General features: G+C 55.4%; 1 protein-coding gene and 1 long non-coding RNA gene across 5 annotated transcripts in view; one reads left to right on the top strand and one right to left on the bottom strand.

Annotated features, from left to right (window-relative positions):
• EVL (Enah/Vasp-like) overlaps nt 1-18,322 on the bottom strand; it is a 103,788-nt gene that overhangs the window by 40,767 nt on the left and 44,699 nt on the right. For all 4 annotated transcript variants that reach the window (XM_077780983.1, XM_077780982.1, XM_077780981.1 and 1 more), the window contains 2 exons: nt 13,187-13,355; nt 7,420-7,597 (listed from right to left, as the gene is read on the bottom strand). In XM_077780983.1, coding sequence (XP_077637109.1) covers nt 7,420-7,597; nt 13,187-13,355 — 347 coding nt within the window. The remainder of the gene's footprint in view (nt 1-7,419; nt 7,598-13,186; nt 13,356-18,322) is intronic.
• LOC144245585 (uncharacterized) lies at nt 16,980-18,282 on the top strand. The gene is made up of 3 exons (XR_013339313.1): nt 16,980-17,030; nt 17,345-17,487; nt 18,187-18,282. It is a non-coding gene; the product is annotated as an uncharacterized LOC144245585 (long non-coding RNA).

The raw sequence follows: 18,322 nt of genomic DNA on the forward strand, positions 1-18,322 counted from the left end.
CCAGCCGCCCAGCCTCCCTGGCCCCTGCCCGCCGAGCCCCTCTCCCTGCCACTTCAGGCCCAGACGGCCCAGGGGCTGGAGCTGCCTGAAGGCGCGCGGGGGACACAGGGGTAGCCGGCGGGGCCGAGAACCCGACTCCTGGGGTCCAGGCCAGGCTCCCTCCCGGGCTCCAGGGAGCTGCTGGAGGGTCGGGGTTTCCCCAGAACTCAGGCACCTCAGCAGGGAGGCACCTTCCTGAGCGGGACGGGACTTGGCCACTGTTGCTGGGCGCTGACACGGACCTTTGTGTCTGTGCTGTGCGGGCGTGTCACCCACCTCGCACACGGAGACATCGCGGCCCAGAGAAGGGAAGTGACTGGCCGAGGCCATGTGCTGCCAAGTGCCACCCCAGGCCCAGCGCCTGAGCAGGTGGCGGCTCACCCCCAGCACGCAGGGAGGGCCGTGGTCGGTCACCAGCTGGTAAGAGGCCTCGGGAGGACAACCAGCACCCCGTGCTTCACACATGACCTCCACAGAGATCACCGGGCCTGGCCAAAGCCACACAGCGAGCGTCGGACCCAGGACCAGAGCCAGGCCTCCCTGAGGAACATGACCTGGAGCCTCTGGCCCCTGCAGAAGGCTGACTTCCTGAGCTCCAGCCGTGCGTCCCTCCCACCCGCATGAGTTCCGGGCTGGGGGTGGGTAGTGGGGACTGACGGGGGAGGGGGGTGCGCGTGCAGGGACAGGATGCTGGTGCGGCCCAAGCAGGAGGCGGTGGTGTACCAGCAGGTACGGGGCCAGGTGGCAGCGTGAGCCACCAGGGTCGGGGCTCTCCAGGGCCTGGGGGTCCCCTGTGTTCCCCCCTTCCCCTCCCCTTTCAGCCACAAAAGCAGCTCCATGGTCAAAACAGAGTTCTGGGGCAAAACTGAAACTAAATACCTCTAAGACCCTCCCCATCTTTAAGCGTACTTCTAAACAAATCTATACAAATCTAAACAAATCTATAGCTCAGTAAGGAAGTAACGTATCTACCTGTGCGGTTTTCCCAGGGAAAGGCCACATCGCTTTCCCAGGGAGCCGCTCTCTCCCCTGAGCACCGGACTCTCAAAGTCCAGGGTGAAGACCCTCGCTCTCCCTGTTCCCACTCCTATTACTTTTTTTTTTTTTAATGTTTTATTTATTTCTAGGAGAGAGAGAGAGAGACAGCGTGAGCAGGGGAGGGCCAGAGAGAGAGGGAGTCACAGACTGAAACAGGCTCCAGGCTCCAAGCTGGCAGTCAGCACAGAGCCCGATGTGGGGCTCGAACCCACGAACCGCGAGATCATGACCTGAGCCGAAGTCGGACGCTTAACCGACTAAGCCACCCAGGCGCCCCTCCACTCCTATTACTCTTAACGCATAGCTACTTCCCCGCCCCGTAGAAGGAGCTTTGCAAGACTGTGAAAAGCTGTCCACCAGAAAGAGGAAAAGGGAGGCGAGAACGCAAGGGGAACACACCCTCCAGCAGCCCGGGGCACTGCCCCTTGCTGGGGGCAGAGCTGTCCTGCAGACGCGCACCGGCCGCTGGGGGCTGGGGCCGGCGGCACCGTGGCCCCTGGGAAACAACTCACAGTCCGGGACAGGGCCATGAGCACGAACAAACAGGGAGAAGGGGCACCAGAGCCAGGGATCTGATCGACAGTGAGAAGTAACGACCGAGAGCCGGACAGACAGGCAGGAGGTTTAAACAACAGCCACTGACCAAACGGGGGAACTCGAAGAGTAAAGTCCTCTGGTGCCGAGGAACACAGAGGCTGAGCCCCCACGAGCAGATCACAGTGGGTTCTACAAGAGCGAACATTTACAGGGCACGTACTGTGTGTTCTGGGCACTCAGAAGGTCCCAGGGTGCCCTGGGAACAGGTCGGACGTGACCCTGCCTCCATGGCAGCCAGGCCTGAGCATGTGGCTGGCAAGGGGAACGTGGACGGGGAGCCCTGGGAGCACAGAACGGGTGGTGAGAGGCCCAGATCGGGGACGGGGCGTCATGGTCACAGACGTTCCCGTGCGAGGGAGGAGGGTGCAAGGAAGGAGGAAGGAATAGAAAGCGGCTGGAGGAGGAAGCTGAGAAGGTGGACGGGGCTGAGCGGGACGGGCGCAGCTGGGAGAAGCAGAGACGGAAAGAAACACCCCCAGGGAGGGAGCAACAGTTGAGAAATCCTGGCATCCAACCCCCGTGAGGTCTGCCCTTTCCAGATTTGTCCTTGGCTGTGTGCCCTTCTGCCGGCTGCATATTCCGTGAAAAGACCACAAGCTCGTCGGAAGGCTCTCTGTGTGCCTTTCTTGTCACTTTTGGCATCCTTTCTTTTTAAAAATACTCCTGAGATCATTTAAAATGGTAATGTTGCCAGCCTCCTCAAAAACCGCAGAGCCACGGAATCCCGCCTCTCTGGTTTCTGTCCATTTTTAAAGTAGGGACAGCAGGACGGTGTGTTCCGGGGCCAGCAGACAGCAGGGAAGCACCCTGGTCAGACGTGCCCTCGAGGGGGAGAAGAGTGCAAGAGGGGCGTGCGCTAACTGGGAAACCACCCCACCTGCCAGCTTCTGGAAGAATGTAGGTCTTTCAGCTCTCAGACCTCCCTTCCCTCCTGTTAGAAGCCAGACGAAGGAACAGCCCTGGAATCTCTGTGTGACGGACAAGCATGATTCTCGGCACTGAACTCGATTCTCGGCGCTGAACTTGACGGAGTGTGTCCGGTGGGAGGAGAGGCGCAGAGAATGAAAGGGAAGGCAAGCAAGGGTTTTTTCCCGGGCCGTGCAGACACGAGTCACAGCAACGACTCCTAAAATACCAACCTGCAGTCCGGTGGGGAAGCTGTGTTTACTGTCTATCACAAGCCTGATTGCCAGCACGCGATGCCACGGGGCCTCCACTCACGTGCCAAAGGAAATACAAGATCCTCTGTGCTTCGAGGATGCAGCACTTTGCAAGTGGGAAGTCACGCGTATGTCCTCACGCTCGACCACGCCGTCCTGCACCAAGGACATCCGCTGCCGCCGATACCGCAACGGTGAAATCCCCAACATCCCAATGCCCCGTGTCTTCGCCTCCCCGCTGGAATACATGTGTGTGACGGAGGCTGGCCTCACTGCCTCCTGCTAACAGAGGCCAAAATAGGAGCACTTCAGAGCTTGAGGAGGTACTTCCCCAGCATGGCAGGGTCTTTCTGCAGCCCTCGCCCCTAGGGGGCTGTTTGATTAGTGGGAAGTTTCCTTGAGAAGGGCGGGGAGGGGCACATGAGAGAGATGGCTGAGAAACAAGGAGCCTAGGCTTTCTCAGGGAAAGTACAGGTACTATTATTATTACTCTAACCATCATCTGTGTCATCCAATTAGGCCAAAGACGCCCCACCCTGAGCTCTGAATTTAGCATAGACCCCATCCTTGGCCATCACACCCTGTCGCGCAGCGCCCAGAAGCCCAGAGAAGCTGCGCAGTACGGTCTGTGGGCCAAGCTCTGTGAAGAACTGTGGGGGAGGGGGGGCGGGCGGCAACCTGCATGGACAACAGTGACCACAGCGAGGTGGGAGCCTCCGTTTCTCCCGATGGGGGCTGCACGGAGGAGTGCGCCTTCTCCGCTCACAAGACAGCCACGCTCTAGGAACAGTCAGCTCCTCCCACCCCCCAACCCACCTCCAGATTTTGGGTACTGCTGAGAAAGCCTCCCAGGGATGGACTGCCCTTTGTCCACGGAGATAATCCCCGAATCCGGAGACTGGGGGTCCCAACAGAACCCTAAGCGAGCTCTGTGCCTCCTTCCTCCCTTCCCCCACCCAGGAACTGAGGCCCCCAAGCTCCAGGCAGTTACTTTATTTAACTTGACTTAAGTTCCCTAGGCTGGGCCTGAGGTTGAGCAATGAGTATAAAAGTCACTGTTGCATAAAGACAGAAGCCATAGGTACCAAGGAACAAGGTCAGCACACAGGTCTTCCAAGGATCGAGTGCCCAGCCGTCACTTCTGTGCAGGCTTCGCAGCAAATATACTACTGTGTTGTGCCCCTTCTTTCTTTAGAACAATCTTGAGGATCCTGGCTGACAATGGGCCTCACTAGGTGGCGAGGCAGGAAGTAGCAAAGAGAGCCCAGGCTCGGGGCTCCGTGCTGGCCGCTAGTGCGCACACAGTGCGGACTGCTGAGTCAGCACGGTCCTGGGGCTGGGTCTCGGCTAACCCTCGGGTCGCTTTCCTCTTGGAGCCTCAGTTTGCTAACCTAGGTGTCATCCGGGCCTTCGTCCCCCAGGGCCGGCGCCAGAGGCGGGAGAGAGGCGGGGCAGGAAGATGGTTCACTACCCAGCCCTCAGCATCTGCGGTTTGCTCTGACAGGTGACTTTCGGGCTGGGATGGAGGCCTCGCATACCTGCCAGGCGCTAAAGACCATGGAGGGGCCACAGCGGCACCTACCCGCGTACCAGCAGGTGGATGTGGGAAACGCCTAACAGGACACAACCTGGGGAGACATGGAGTCTCAGCAAAGGGCACGATCCGAAGGCACAGGTCCTGGGTGCCAACCAGGGAAGGAAGGAGCGGCAGGTGACCGCTTATGAGGTGCCAGACGCCACAGCGGGCCCGTGCGCCCTCTGCCCAACTCTGCAGCGGGATGGATGCCCTTCCTGGATGAGGAGGGACGCTGAAGCTTACAGAAGATGACCACATTTAAGAAGAACAAAAGATAAAGTGCCAATATTGTTTGCGCTCCTATCACATTCCAGGCCCTGGATGCTAACAGCTTGGTACACATTTCAAAATGAATCTTCGAAACCACCCTGGGAAGGAGGGTTCATTAGCCCAGGGAGACGGGGAGTGGAACAAAGACTTAACAGAAGATCTCGCTGTCGCCAAACAGATACCTTTCCCGCTACAGCAAACCACCTCCCACTGAGGACGCGCAGGTTCGGAGGGGTTTAACAGAAAGCAGCACAGTGTCCGGCAGCGGGAGGGCATCCGTGGAGGCTGCCGGACAGAGATGGTGGCGGAGGGGCTGTCGGTGCGCGGAGCTGGCTCTAACAGGCTGGACCGCAGATGGCAGAAATGGTGGATCCACGTGGCAGGGTGCGCCCCGGTGACAAGGAGCAACGACAGAGGTGAACGACTCCCTAGATGAACCCCTCACACAATATGGACGGAGAGAAGTCAGGCACCAGGTGCGCAGTGTATGAAATACACACACAGCGAAGTTCAAACACAGACAATCTGCTCTGTCGTCTCAGAGGCTGCGGTCCCCATTGCCCTTGGGGGAGGAGGGGGAGGGGCACGGTCTCTCTGGGGCCCTGTGGATGGAGGGGGGGCCCGGGGGGGGGGGGGCACACAGCAGGTGAANGGGGGCGGGAGGCACACCGCAGTTGAAGAAGCTAAAACCCTCTCGGTGCAACCGGACCTTCTTCTACCAGAGGTCACGCCTCTGGGAGCTGTCACCGAGGCCACTCTTACCTGGTGACCCCACCCTCGGCCCAAAGGAGGCAGAGGAGCTCTGGGTTCCTAGGGGACTCACATGAGTGACTTCCTCACAACAGTCGAGGGCTCTCATGTGGCAATGAGGGTTGATTAGCTGACTTCCCTATGACTCGGGTGAATTTAATCAGGATTTAATAAAGCAACAAGGAGTTTTTATTTAGAATAAGCGCTTGCTTTGCAAGCATCAGTAGTCTGCTTAACTCAAAACTCAGTTTTTGCCCCTCGACATGCCCATCTGAACAGATCAAAGACAGCTCAACTCTCATGTCCTGGGGCAGGTGAGGTGGTTCGGACAGGAAACCGTAAACCCAGCTGACCTCACCACCAGGTACAGGCTCTTGGGTGGGAAAAAAGACAGTTTAATACACACTTGCTGTGCGCCTCTGCCGCTTCCGGAGCTGTCCCTGCTCTGTCACTCAACATGGTCAGGCGGCTCCCTTACCACGGGTCCCACGTTCTTGCCAGGAAACCCCAAACCCCAGAGCCTGTTCTCGGAGGGGAGAGGACTCTGCAAGTACTGTGCTGTGTGTGACCCACGGGCAGCATACGCAAAACGTTTTCATCTACTTAAAAAAAAAAAAAAAATTTCCCTAAGAGTTTAAATTGTGCCCCAAAGCCGCAATCTGTCAGGCCCAATGGATACACAGAAGCCATCTCCCCGGGGCTGCGGCACCACGCCACCCCCCCCCACTCTGCCAACAGCCGAAGTGGTCGTAATACTGACAACCCCCAACACTGGTGACGGACGTGTGTCAGGCAGCCTGCTAAGTATTTCACATTCTGCCAGTTCAAATTTAAGAACAACCCTAAGAGGCACTCAGCTGGCTCAGGTGGTAGAGAGTGTGACTCTTGATCTTGGGCTTGTTAGTTCGAGCCCCATGTTGGGCGTGGAGCCGACTTAAAAAAACCAAATCAAATCTAAAAACATCCTTTATCGCCCCCATCTGATAGATGAGGAAACCAAGGCGCAGAAAATGGGAGTGACTTGTCCAAAGCCTGTCCCTTAGCTGGAACGTGGCAGAGCCAGGACTCACACGGAGCATCATGAGCCTAAGCCCCGTTCATGACTACAGACTCTCCCAAGATTAAGGTCTCCGGCAAAGTGCAGGACCGTGGACGTGAAGACACCCACACCCTAGAAAGCTCCCGTCTTCCCATTTCCAAGAAGAGCCACCAATGGTTTTGTCCTGCTTAGAAACAGGCTGGCAGCACCCCAGCCTGCTCCCTCCTGCAGCCCCCGTCTCCCCCAAGTACCGAGCCCGCCCAATGTCTCCCTGGTCTTTGGGGCCCTGCAGGGGGCTCTCTCCGCACACGCAGGGCTTTCAGGCCCGGAGGCCTTCGCTGTCCCTCTGCCTGGCTCCTCCTCTGCCCTGTAAGCCCCTCGCCCTTCAGAACCGGAGCCCAGACTTGCGTCCTGAGCCCCCTCCCCCGCCCCAGTCCCTGGCCCACGCTCGGGGCACGAAGCACCATGTCAGCGTAAGGGATCTCCCTACTCCAAGTGCTCGGTGTCCGCAGGGGAAGGACGCAACCTGATCATCTCCTACCCACACTGCCCGCCCGGCCAGTTTCTTACGCTCAGCAAACATTTAGTAAAAGCTGATTAACCAGATGAAGGACTAATTCACGAATGAATCGTATGCTGGCTCCCTCCCATCTCTGCTCAACATGCATTCTAGAACACAGAAGATAGCAAACGCGAAACACAGCTGGGCACACGGCCTCAGGAGCGCCTGGCGCAGAGCTGTAGCTCGCAAATGGCAAGAAGAAGTGAACGGCACTCTCTTCCTCCACACCGTTAACGTCTGCTGTAAATCTGGGGCCCGTCAGCAGGCCTCTCCGAGAACCCACACAGCACCAGCCTGGCGCGGTGGCCGGGACACCAGGGAGCTGGCAGCGTGGGAGGGAGTAGGGGTGGGCGGTCTCCGGCCCAGGCCAAGACAGAGCCCCACTTACCTCCTTCCTGGGAGTTCATGATGTTGAGGGCAAACAGCATGGCATTGGAGAACGTGGTTGCCTCTTCCTTACTTGCAAAGTTTAAGCCGTACACCTGGCGGGCATCTCGCCACTGGTGGAAGGTGGGCGTTGCCTGATTGTACTTCAGCCCTTTCACGATTGAATAATTGATCACAACCTAGAGAGAAAAAGACAGAGAAATGCGTGTAAATAAATAAAAGGTAAGTGAGCTGCAGAGAGCGGCTCTGGGGCAGGGATAGTGTGTCCCCTGGGGACGGTGAGGCCAGGCAGCTTTTCAGCGTGATCTACGGAATGGCGAGGGTTTGAAAACCAGCTCCTTCTTCTAATAATGCTCCAGATGCGAGGCCGGAGCTGGGAGTCGGGGTCCCAGCGCCCAGTGCTGGGCCTGCCTCAGCCACGCCGCCCATGGCAGTCATGGCGCTTCTCTGGGGCTCCGTTTCTCCAATTGCAAAACGGGGGTAATGATGCTTTCCCAGTAGGGTTACTGGGAAGGCCACACCGTGATGCACGTCTTATCTAGATTTCTGGGCACGCAGACCCCCAGGGCGAGGGTCTGCCAGGTCCTGTGTGTGCCTCCCACGTGCACAGGGCCTAGTACTTTGGATGCATTACTAAACGGGCTATCAGCTAAAAAGCTAGGTTAGAAAAGTTAGTGTGTCGCACAAATGTATCCATCAGCAAACTTCCACTGCCCGCTGGGAGCCAGCCAGGCCCAGCAGGGACAGTGAGGAGCAGGCCCGGGCACGGCCTGGACCTTCCGGTGCCCACAAGCAGAGGGGAGAGTGGCTCCAGGTTGGCCCGGCCGTGCACCTACGCTCTCAGACACTTAACAGAGAAGTACTTCCAAGTTCTGCAAGGTGATGTTTCCTAAGTGTGGCTCAGGGAGGGCAGGGGGAGGCCTAGAGCTGCCCGGCTACCGCTCCTCACATGATCCGACCTCATGGAACTTAATTGCCATCTGTTTTCTGACCTGGAAAGTGGGAAGAGTGGACAGGACCACAGCACGGCAGCCTCATGGTGCAGTGTGGGGATGAAATCCTGCGTGTGTGAGCACCCAGCAGAGTGTCAGTGAGTGGGTCTGGACGAGGCTGTGGGTGATGCCGGGGGAAGGATCTACTTCAGGAGACGCTGGGAAGGACTGTCCAGATCCCCTCTGGCTTTGAGGCTCCAGGGCTCTGTGATCTGAGGCTGGACAGAGCCTGTTTCCTGTCCCCGTGGGTCAGGAAGGTGAGCTCAGGAAAAGATTCAGAGATGCAGGGTGGCCAAGCTACCCTGCTGGTGGGCTAGGCGCAAAGCTGTGACCCCTGATTTATCAGTCTCCTCTACTGCTCCGTTCTGCTGTGCTTTGGGTGAGGTAAGGTCAGAGGACAGCAAATGTGGGCACAANGAGGGAGGGAGAGAGAGAGAGAGCGGAAGAGAAAGAGAGCGAGAGCGAGAGAGAGAGTGCAAGCGTGTGAGCGCAGGCATGCTGAATCAGCCAAAGAAACACAACTGTGTCAGGTTTCAGCGCAAGGTTCCTGGGGGGGCTCTCTCTAGGGTTAGCTCCAGGCCATCAGAAAAGGGCTGGGGTTTTGTGGCATGTATGCACCAGAAAGGGCACAGTGACTTCTGGTTAACCACTCTTTTTTTTTTTTTTTTTGAAAGTTTACTTGTTTTTGAGAGAGACAGAGAGAGCTCAGGTGAGTGGGGATGGGCAGAGAGTGGGTGACAGAATCCTAAGTGGGCTCCACACTGTCAGCGCAGAGCCCGACTTGGGGTTTAAACCCATGAACTGTGAGATCGTGACCTGAGATGCAATCTAGGAGTCAGACGCTTAACTGACTTGGCAACCCAGGCACCTCCCCCTCCCCCCACCCTTTTTAAAAATGTCTTTATTTTTGAGAAAGAGTGCGAGACAGCGCTGGTTAACTGCTCTTAAGACGAGAGCACACTCACGGGGGTAGAGAGGCCAGAGCCTCTCTGGGGTAGGGTGGCAGAGCCTGTTCCTTCCTGCCGTGGGGAGTCCCTCCCAGGAGCTCTGTGTTCAATGGTCTCGGGTTTTGGTGCTGCACTTTTAGTGACTTTAGCAAACCAGAGCGAGCCGGAGGGAAATGTTTTTTGGTGGAAGAGAGTCTGGAAACCACGTCACATCAAGAACGGTTGAGGGATCTTAAAGCAAAAGGAGAGAAGACCCCACAGTGTCACAATGACTGCGGTGGTGCTTCGGTAAATGTTCAATGCGTATTTGAGAAGACTGTATATTCTACCACTGTTGGCTGAGGTTTCTCTAAACGTATGTTAGGTCACATAGGTTAATGACGTTATTCAAATTTCCTATCTCTTTACTTATTTCTGTCTGTTTGTTCGGTCAGTTGCTCAGAGGTCTGATGAGAATCTTCGACTCTGCTTCTTGATTTGTCCGTTTGTCTCGTTAGATCTGTCCATTTGGCTTTATTATTTTTTTTAATCTTTTAAACTTATTTTTGAGACAGGGAAAAAGCACAAGCTGGGGAGGGGCAGAGAGAGAGGCAGACATGATCTGAAGTGAGCTCCGCACTGTCAGCAGAAAGCCTGACGCAGGGCTCGAACGCAAGAGCAATGTGACCATGACCAGAGCTGAAGTCAGATGCTTGGCTGACTGAGCCCCCCAGGCACCCCTGGATGTTTTGAAGATATAAATGTAGAATTGTTCGGTCTTCCTTTGCCAGAGACCTTTTTATCATGAAAAAGGTCCTTCTTTACCTTTAGTGATACTCCTTGTCTTGAAGCCTATCGTGTATGACGCTGACACAGCCACGCCAGCCCACAGTCAGCGTCGGTAGGTCTGCCTCCCCCACTCGTCCACTTCAGCCTCTGTCCTGATCTGTTTTGTCTGTAAAACGATTCTCTGAGATTTGGGAGGGCTGGTCTGGACAGCCGCTGCAGGACAAACTTATGTTCAAAGGTCCTACGTTGTTCTGTGCACGAGCCCACAGCTACCAAGCCTGCGTGTCTATCTGGGCACGGGTGTGGGACTAAGTGACAGGGCCTTCCCTGTCTTCCAAGGGAGGACTGGCATGCTTCTGAGGCCTCTGGGTACAAGCGGTCAAGGGCCCCTGACAATAAAAAAAAAAAGAGAGCAGTCTTTCTGACTCACACGTTCACCTGGAGCTAAAGGCCACGGAACTGGGCTTCTGAGTGAAGGTTTCTGAGGTCTCTCACCCAAATCTCTGTCCAGTGAAGGAGCGTCCTTCCCAGACTTCTCAGCAGGCGGCCAGCTGGCCTGGGGGCTGGCAATGCGTTCCACCCTCCGACGACGCGCGTGTGAAGAACGCGCTTCCTGCTGCACAGCTCAAACCTTCACGGTGGTGTCTGCGCGGGATGCCTAGCCCTGTCTCGGGGGGCCAAGGAAAAGCAAGCCTTCTCCTCCACACATAGTCCGTGGGCGGTGTGGAGCCTGTGGCCCCGCCCCCCTGCCCCTCCGAGCTGTCCCACAGTGCGGTGCTGTTGGCAGACCGGTCACCATCTGGGCGCCTTCCCCGTATGGAATCCAGCCTGTGACACTTGGGTTCGCCCCGACGTTCCGGGGGAAGTCTGACCAGCGCACAGAGAGCAGGGCTATAACCCATCTTCTTCTGGACCCCTCATGTCAATTCAGCCTGGCAGCTCACTGACATTTTCTGTGCCATCGCTCATTTTGATATTTTTTCCCCTGTAATGTGAGACTCGGGCTAGCCCGCTGCTCGTGATAGGGGCGCGCATCGGTCCCTCTCTCCACCAACGATCCCCTGGCTTTCTATCTGCCTATTTAGCAAGACAGGGGTGAGAATTCATACACTGTCACCCTCTGGGGCTCCTGGGAGGCTGAAATAACAGGCATGGGAGGTGCGCCATGAACCATACAGCGCATTAAATGTGCATGATAACCTGACTGGGTTATAAACCCGGGGCTCTCGGCCTGTCCCTAAATGTTTGACCTTGCCCTCCATGCAGAAAAATCAATCTGGAGAAAAATCAACTCCCCTGGAGCTACACAGGAGCTACTGTGGGCCAGGTTTCCTGCCACTTTCTCTAGAGCCTTGGCTACAAAGAATGCCTTGTACGTTCCTAGGGACACACCCATCCATCTTGGGAAAGAGGGTCAGCCACATTCCAGGAACTGCCTCTTGAAGATGCAATTCCAGGTGGAAGGCTGTGCTGGTAACTTCTCTGTCAGACTCTGGGAGTCTCTCAGAGTCAACACAGCCTTCGAATTTCCCCAGGACATCACTGAGGACCGCCACCAGTCCCTCCCCGCACGGGGAAGAGGTCTCCTCCCGAAGGAGCCCCGGTATGTGCTTCCCACCGAGGCCCCGGAGAACAAGGTGCATGCTGGCCTCCGGGAATCCCGTTCTCCAGCGCTGTGCCATTTCCGGCACACCGCGGTGTCTTCCTAGTGTGCCCTGGAGGGCAATCCAGAGGTGTGAAGGGCACAGGAAACTTGTCACGGTAAAAGTGATTGCTCAGGGAACACCCACTGTGGTTCGGGAAAGGCCCTGGGTAATGGCCCCTTAGGTCAAAGCCAAGTAGCGGGGAGGGGCTGCCCTGCCAGCCCCCACCCAGGGGTGTTAGGGAAACATGGGTGAGGTTTTTGGCTGTCACCACAACTGGGGCTGTATATGCTGCAATACATGGCACAATGTACCTCTAAAAGGCAGAGCCAGAACCCGTGAGTTGGAAGAACAGGGAAGCAGCTTCTAGAAGGTTTCTAGGAAAACCTTGCTAGCAGTAAGGCTCTTCGACAAGGGAAAGCGATGCATCTGAAGGTCCCCAAGAGTTCCAGGTTAGACCCTTTACTGAGGGTCCTGAGGAGGGGCTCTCCCGTTCAGCCACAGGAATCTGAAACTTAACAGGGTTGTTTTGGCCAAAGTAGAAACCCATTCAACAGGCGACGTACTCAAAATAGAGCCCTGGGTCTTTGTTCTTTGTTTTTCAACTGCTAACACGCCGATTCTTGCAGAAGTAACAGCTAACCTGCTGCTCAGTTTAGCTCAGACTTGACCGACAAAGGACGCCAGGAGATGTTATGTGGGTAGAGTTTTTCATAAACGCTGAAACCACGGAACTATTCATTTCACTGCTAAAAAGATCGGTCTCAGAGAGTTGGAGGGAGGACATTAAGCAGTAACCAGAGTCACTGCGGTTAAGCTCTATTCTTCCACGTCTCTATTTCAGTCCAGGTCACGGCCCAGTACTCTGCCCTCCCTGCGTGAGCACAACCACTTCTCACACAGGCGGACTGGCCTTGTGTGTGCAGACTCACCAGGGACACTCACAGCCATCTTGTCTGATTTGCCCAGGACGTGCCCTCAGGGACAGAAGTGATCCCCGACTCTTCGCGTCACCTTACTATCCTTTCCAAAGTTACACTTTATGGGGGCTGATGAACCAGACGTTTTCACAGCATTACCGCTTATGGCCGGGCAGGCAGGAAGTAACACTCACAGTCTGCAATGTCATTTTTCAGAGCCGTTTCACACCCAGTACTTTATTCTAACACGATAATGACACAGTGAGGAAGACAGAGTGGGGATTACTGGCTCTAAGACAGATATGAACAATGAAGTTCAAGGAAGACGGCGTGCTCAGGGTCTCGTATGGAGGCAGAATGGGAACCCTGACCTCAGGACTCCACATTCTGACCTCATCAACATCATTATTATGACTTACATATTTTCAGTATGTGTGAGTGTGGTGGGGGGGGGCGGGGCACGTGCCCCTGAGTGTAGCCTGTGGCTCCAGCGCTCACCTGCTGGTCCTGAAGCTTGACCCCAACGACTCTGAAGCTGTTGCTGGCAGTGTTGTGGTAGATGTTGACCCGGCTGAACCCCTGCTGGCCGGCTTTGATGGGAACCCATTTCTTACTGGTGTCGTCGTAGACCATCACGGAAGCCCGGGCTTGGCAGATACTCTGTTCACTGCAGACCAAGAGAAAACTTAAGCGTCAGCCTCAGCTAGAAGGTTTCTGGAAGCCGGCTTTCCCTTTTCTGAAACGGACGCCGACTGCTCCTTGACACAAAGAAACTTCCAATCGCCCGGGCTTCCCACTGCCGCCGGAAGGGCGGTTTTCATTCTCCAAGGACCTCAAGGAGTGGAGAGGAAGTACTGTGACAACAGTTCCCAAAGCTTAGAAAACACGGCTTCCCTTTCAGGGAAAAAGTGCTTGAATGAGAAAGGAAATTCCGATTATAATTCGCCAACTGTCTATACACCCTTCTAGTCACGGTGTTAAATGAGACACTGCATTAAAAGCATCCAAGTGTCACAACTCAGGACATAGCCATTCACTGCCGCCATTTTGTAGACAGGCAACGAGTGGCTCAGAGACTTGGAAAGATTTATACAAACTCACACAGGTATTCAGGGATTAAATTTGTGATTTCCAACCAGTTTTGTCGACTCTAAAGCACACGACACAGACAGTATTTTTACAACAGATAACAAAAGGCTCAATGCCTGATATTAGGGCGGGGAAGCATCAGACAAGCTATGCAGATGACACAATGATTGGCTGACCTTCTGCAGGACAGAGGGATGTAAGTGACAATAAAAGATGGTGGCACCATACTGTGCTGACACGATTTCGCAAGCAACGTCATCCATTAAGAACACGACGGAAACCAGGAAAGAGGTACTAAAAGCCCCCAGAGAGAGAAAACGGTCATCTACCAAGATCGGTGCACCACAGCTCCTACCAGGTTGTTCAGAGGGGGTCTCTCCGAGCCCCCTGACCTCTTCACTCGCATACGGGCCCGATAATCTTGGCTGTGCAGCTTCTCAGTCTCTAGCATATGAGAATTCCCAAACTGAAAAGGTAAGGCACGCTCCTTATAAGCAGGCATGCCCGTGACAGTGAGGAGTGGCCGTTATCAAAAAGGGAGGGCATATAAATGCAATTTAAGAATTAGAAACAATATTTTAAGCCCAGCAATTTGAAGCCAGTTAATATAGGAGAAATGTGAGTCCCAGATAATCATAGCGCTGCGACTAAGCAGTCAAGAAAAAGTCATGTTATGTCCATGTAAGAAGTCAGGGAAGCAAAACATTTGAAAAAGATCCCCTCCCCCCTCCACCGACCAGACGATTGGGTGACAAAGTAGGGTTTTTATGGGATTAGCCCTCGGTGACCTGGGAACCTCAACTTGGCCAACACAGTCGGTTCCTTAAGTCTCCCAAAGAACTGGGCTTCCTCAGGACCCAGCTCCTCCGGGACTCAGACAGTGGGCGACCCGGTGTACAGACTGTTATAATCTTAGCAATAATTGTGTGTCCGGGGCACACACAAGCCCTTCTGCACACACTCCTCTACTTTGCTTTACATTTTACGACTACCCAGCCAAGGGCCTCCTGTGCCAGTGCTGGGGCTCCAACTTCCTGCTGGCCCCCCAGCTGTGCTCGGGGTTCAAGAGTCTCGGGTGGGCTTGACCTCAACCGACCAAGCCCTGTGTTGAGAGCTCTGTGCATGGCCGGGTGTATAGCAAGTGAACTGTGCAATGGTGCTTTCCCCCCATAACTTATCATATATTCAATAAATATTTAAGAAGAAATCAGTGATGATCAAAATGGGCGTGGTTCCTGCCCACAGCCAGCCAGGCCAGGGAGGAAAAAAAGAAACCACAAAACGGTGCTATGCTTTGACTTTTCTGAGTCTGGGAGCCTGAGGCCATGTATCTTACCAGACTGCACTTGGGGGTCCCCTGCTGTCCTGAGGACGTCAAGTAGAAGAGGGGGAGATCACGGTTCCATCCCCGCGTCGAGTAAGCACAGATCAAGCAATGGCCTAAAGCGTGTTGCTTACCACCGCTGACCTGCTCTGTTGGTCACTGTGAATGCCGAGTAGGCATGTGTGTTCCTGAAGCCCTCGGGGGCTGGGAGAGCCTGACAACTTAGCAAACCACGGACCTCAGAGGTCAGGGGGCTCGGAGCTGAGGTCCCAGCTCTACCATTTGCTGGCATGTGACTGCGGAAGCCCCTGCGATGATTCTGGGGAAGCAAATCCGGGAAGGTACTGCGTGATGGCTGATGCTCTCTACAATGCCTGGGTAGCGGCTGCTCGGGCGTGCCCTTCAGATGTCCTGCTGTGGGAGCAGAGCTGACCCAATGGTGCCAGGTGCCCCACCGAGGCACGCACAGAGGCCATGTTTCCCTGGCCACTCTACCCCAACAACTGACACGCCAGCTCACTCTGATGGACCTGGGGCTCTTCCACGGGGGAAGCCTTCGCTCGGGACCCTGCATCGGCCTGGGACGCCTCCCACAAGGCCCTTCCGCCCCTCCTCCTTTCACAGACGGCACACTTGCATCACGGCCCGGGGCTCCCCCCGCCTGTTCCCGCTCCCTCCATCCTTCGCTGATGGGTCCCCACGAATCTCTTGCATGCAAATCATCTGAAGGGGCTTGGGGTCTGCTTCGTGGGAGACCCAAAGCGACATGCCCTGTTGCGCAGACGGGGCGTGCCTGCAGGCCCGCAGCCCGGCACACAGCAGGGGCTTAATCTATGCTCCCTGCAGGATCTCAGGGCCTAGAGAGGCCCTAAGCCACTGTCACGTCCAGTGCAGCAGGCCTTCTGAGGCAGCTCTGCATGCAGACGAGGCCTTGAACCGAAACCGCTGCCGGTGGGGGGCTCACTGCTCCCCAAAGCAGCCCATTCGGTTGGGAAGTAGTTTCGGCAGTTCTGAGCGACACTGCCCTCTCTGTCTTCCAGAGTCACAGAGGTGTTCTGGACGGCCTGGGACGGCCCACGGGACAACTGGAGGGAGCCCCCCCCACCATTCACGGGACAAGGCCGCAAGCCCCCTTGCCGTCCCCGGTCCCTCTCCTCCAGCGGCCCCTGCTTCCTTCGTGTCTGGGTCCTATGACTGGGTGTCACGTCTGCATGTCAGTGAGACAAGCACAGAGGCCCCGGGAGTCAAAGGCACTGAGTGACGGGGAGATGAACAGGGCAGCCCCTGCCCTAGAGAGCTCCCAGCTACCCCCAACACGAGGCGGCTCCTCACACGCCTCAGCGAACCCGGGGGGCCAGGGGGGCTAGAGACTTTCTGAAGAAGACGCCATGTGTGCTGCCCACGAAGAGCCTCAACCCTCACCCCCAGCGATCTCAGGAAGGGGATGTGGGACTCCGGGTGGCGGAGGCGGACAGCCGGCGTGCTACACAGGGTACCGTAGCTCCTGGGGGCGGGGGCCTGGGGTCACCACACGTGGTTCAGGGTCACACGGGTGACGGGAGGGGTCAAGTGCTCACTACCGTGCTGCACCCAAGCACGTGTTTACACACCAACTACCCTTCCCGTGGTAGTTACAGGCATGGGTTCCCTGCGGTTGCTGTTTTTAACACTTGACGTGCAAACTGAACTTGGCATTAACCAAAAAACCCTGTTCTTTTTCCCCCCACTTGAATGGCACTGATCTGTCTCTGCTTATTTTATCACCACTAACAAAGCTGAAATGCAAGAAAATACCCATGTTGTCTACTTAAGATTATTACATCCCTTTGGGAGTTTTGTTTCCATTTTCATAGGATTTTGATTGTTCTCCTGCCTGGACCTGGTCTCTGAGCTCCATGCGGTCTCCGGGCTCCTCTGTGTCTTCACTGGGTATGAAAACTAAGCACTGTCCATGAACTTCACTTGTCTACATCAGTTACCATCTGAGGGCAGCTCAGGCAAATGTTTTTAAAAATATTATTGAATGACGAAGTGAGTTATTTTTAAAAATGTACATACAAAATTGCCTTTACTAAATGAAACCAGACAAGATCCGCCCCCCCCCCCCAGCAGGCCGCACACACTCTGTGCCCAAGCTGACGGGCACACACAGCTCCCACCCTCCCTGGCTCTGAGGCGCCCTGAGGCACATGCAGCTGGAGGGGAAGCTAAGGTCGGGCCTCATGAGGGCTTCTCTCTGGCAGGCTGTCTTTATGTGATCAAAACAACCAGCTGACTGGGGGCGTGGGAAATGCGCTGAACTACCGTCTGGTTTATTCCACCTGACGCCGCATCACCAGCCTGATGGACTTTCTCCCCCACGGGGCCTAACAGGCTGCTCTGAGCAGTAAGTACAACCAGAGTCTTTCTCTCAGAAGAAGGGCTCTCTTGGAACAAGTGGTCCAATCCTTTTGTCATTTGGGCTTTTGTACGGGTGTGTGCACGGGTGTGCATACGGGTACGTGTATGGGTGTACATACGGGTGTGTGTACGGATGTGCATACAGGTACATGTATGGGTGTGTGTACAGGTATTTGTACGTAGGAGTTTGTAAAAATTGAAGCCTGTCATTTCCCTCCTGGTGGCATGTGCAACATTCGTGAAGCTCTAAACAGCCCTTTTGTCAGAAGCTTAGAGGAGAAAGACTGTGTGACTCTGGGCCTCAGTTTCCCCAACTGTTCAAGGCTAATCTGACCTTGGGAGACCCTCGATAGCAGTGAATACTTGCTGGGCCCAGCCTGTCACTGGCTCACCAGTTAACTCTGTTAGAGCACACATCAGAGACTGCTATTGAATATCTGTTGAAATCCCTCAACCTAAAAAGAAAAGGAGCAGGCGCCTGTGTGGCTCGGTCGTTCAAGCATCTGACTTCGGCTCAGGTCATGATCTCACAGTTCGTGGGTTCGAGTCCTGCGTCGCGCTCTGTGCTGACAGCTTAGAGCGTGGAACCTGCTTCGGATTCTGTGTCTCCCTCTCTCTCTGCCCCTCCCCCATTCATGCTCTGTCTCAAAAAAATGACTAAACGTTATAAATTTTTTTTAAAAAGGAAAGGAGCAAACTCCACCCCAAAGTTTCTGCACACAACTAGGGATCTTCCTGGACCCGACATGAGAACCTCTCGTGCACCTGGAGATAAAACTAACCCACGGGAGCGGCTTGCCACCCCCCCCCCCCCCCACGGC

The sequence above is a fragment of the Crocuta crocuta genome, unplaced genomic scaffold (genome assembly GCF_008692635.1).
Source record: "Crocuta crocuta isolate KB4526 unplaced genomic scaffold, BGI_CrCroc_1.0 scaffold299, whole genome shotgun sequence".
In the NCBI taxonomy this organism is placed as follows: domain Eukaryota; kingdom Metazoa; phylum Chordata; class Mammalia; order Carnivora; family Hyaenidae; genus Crocuta; species Crocuta crocuta.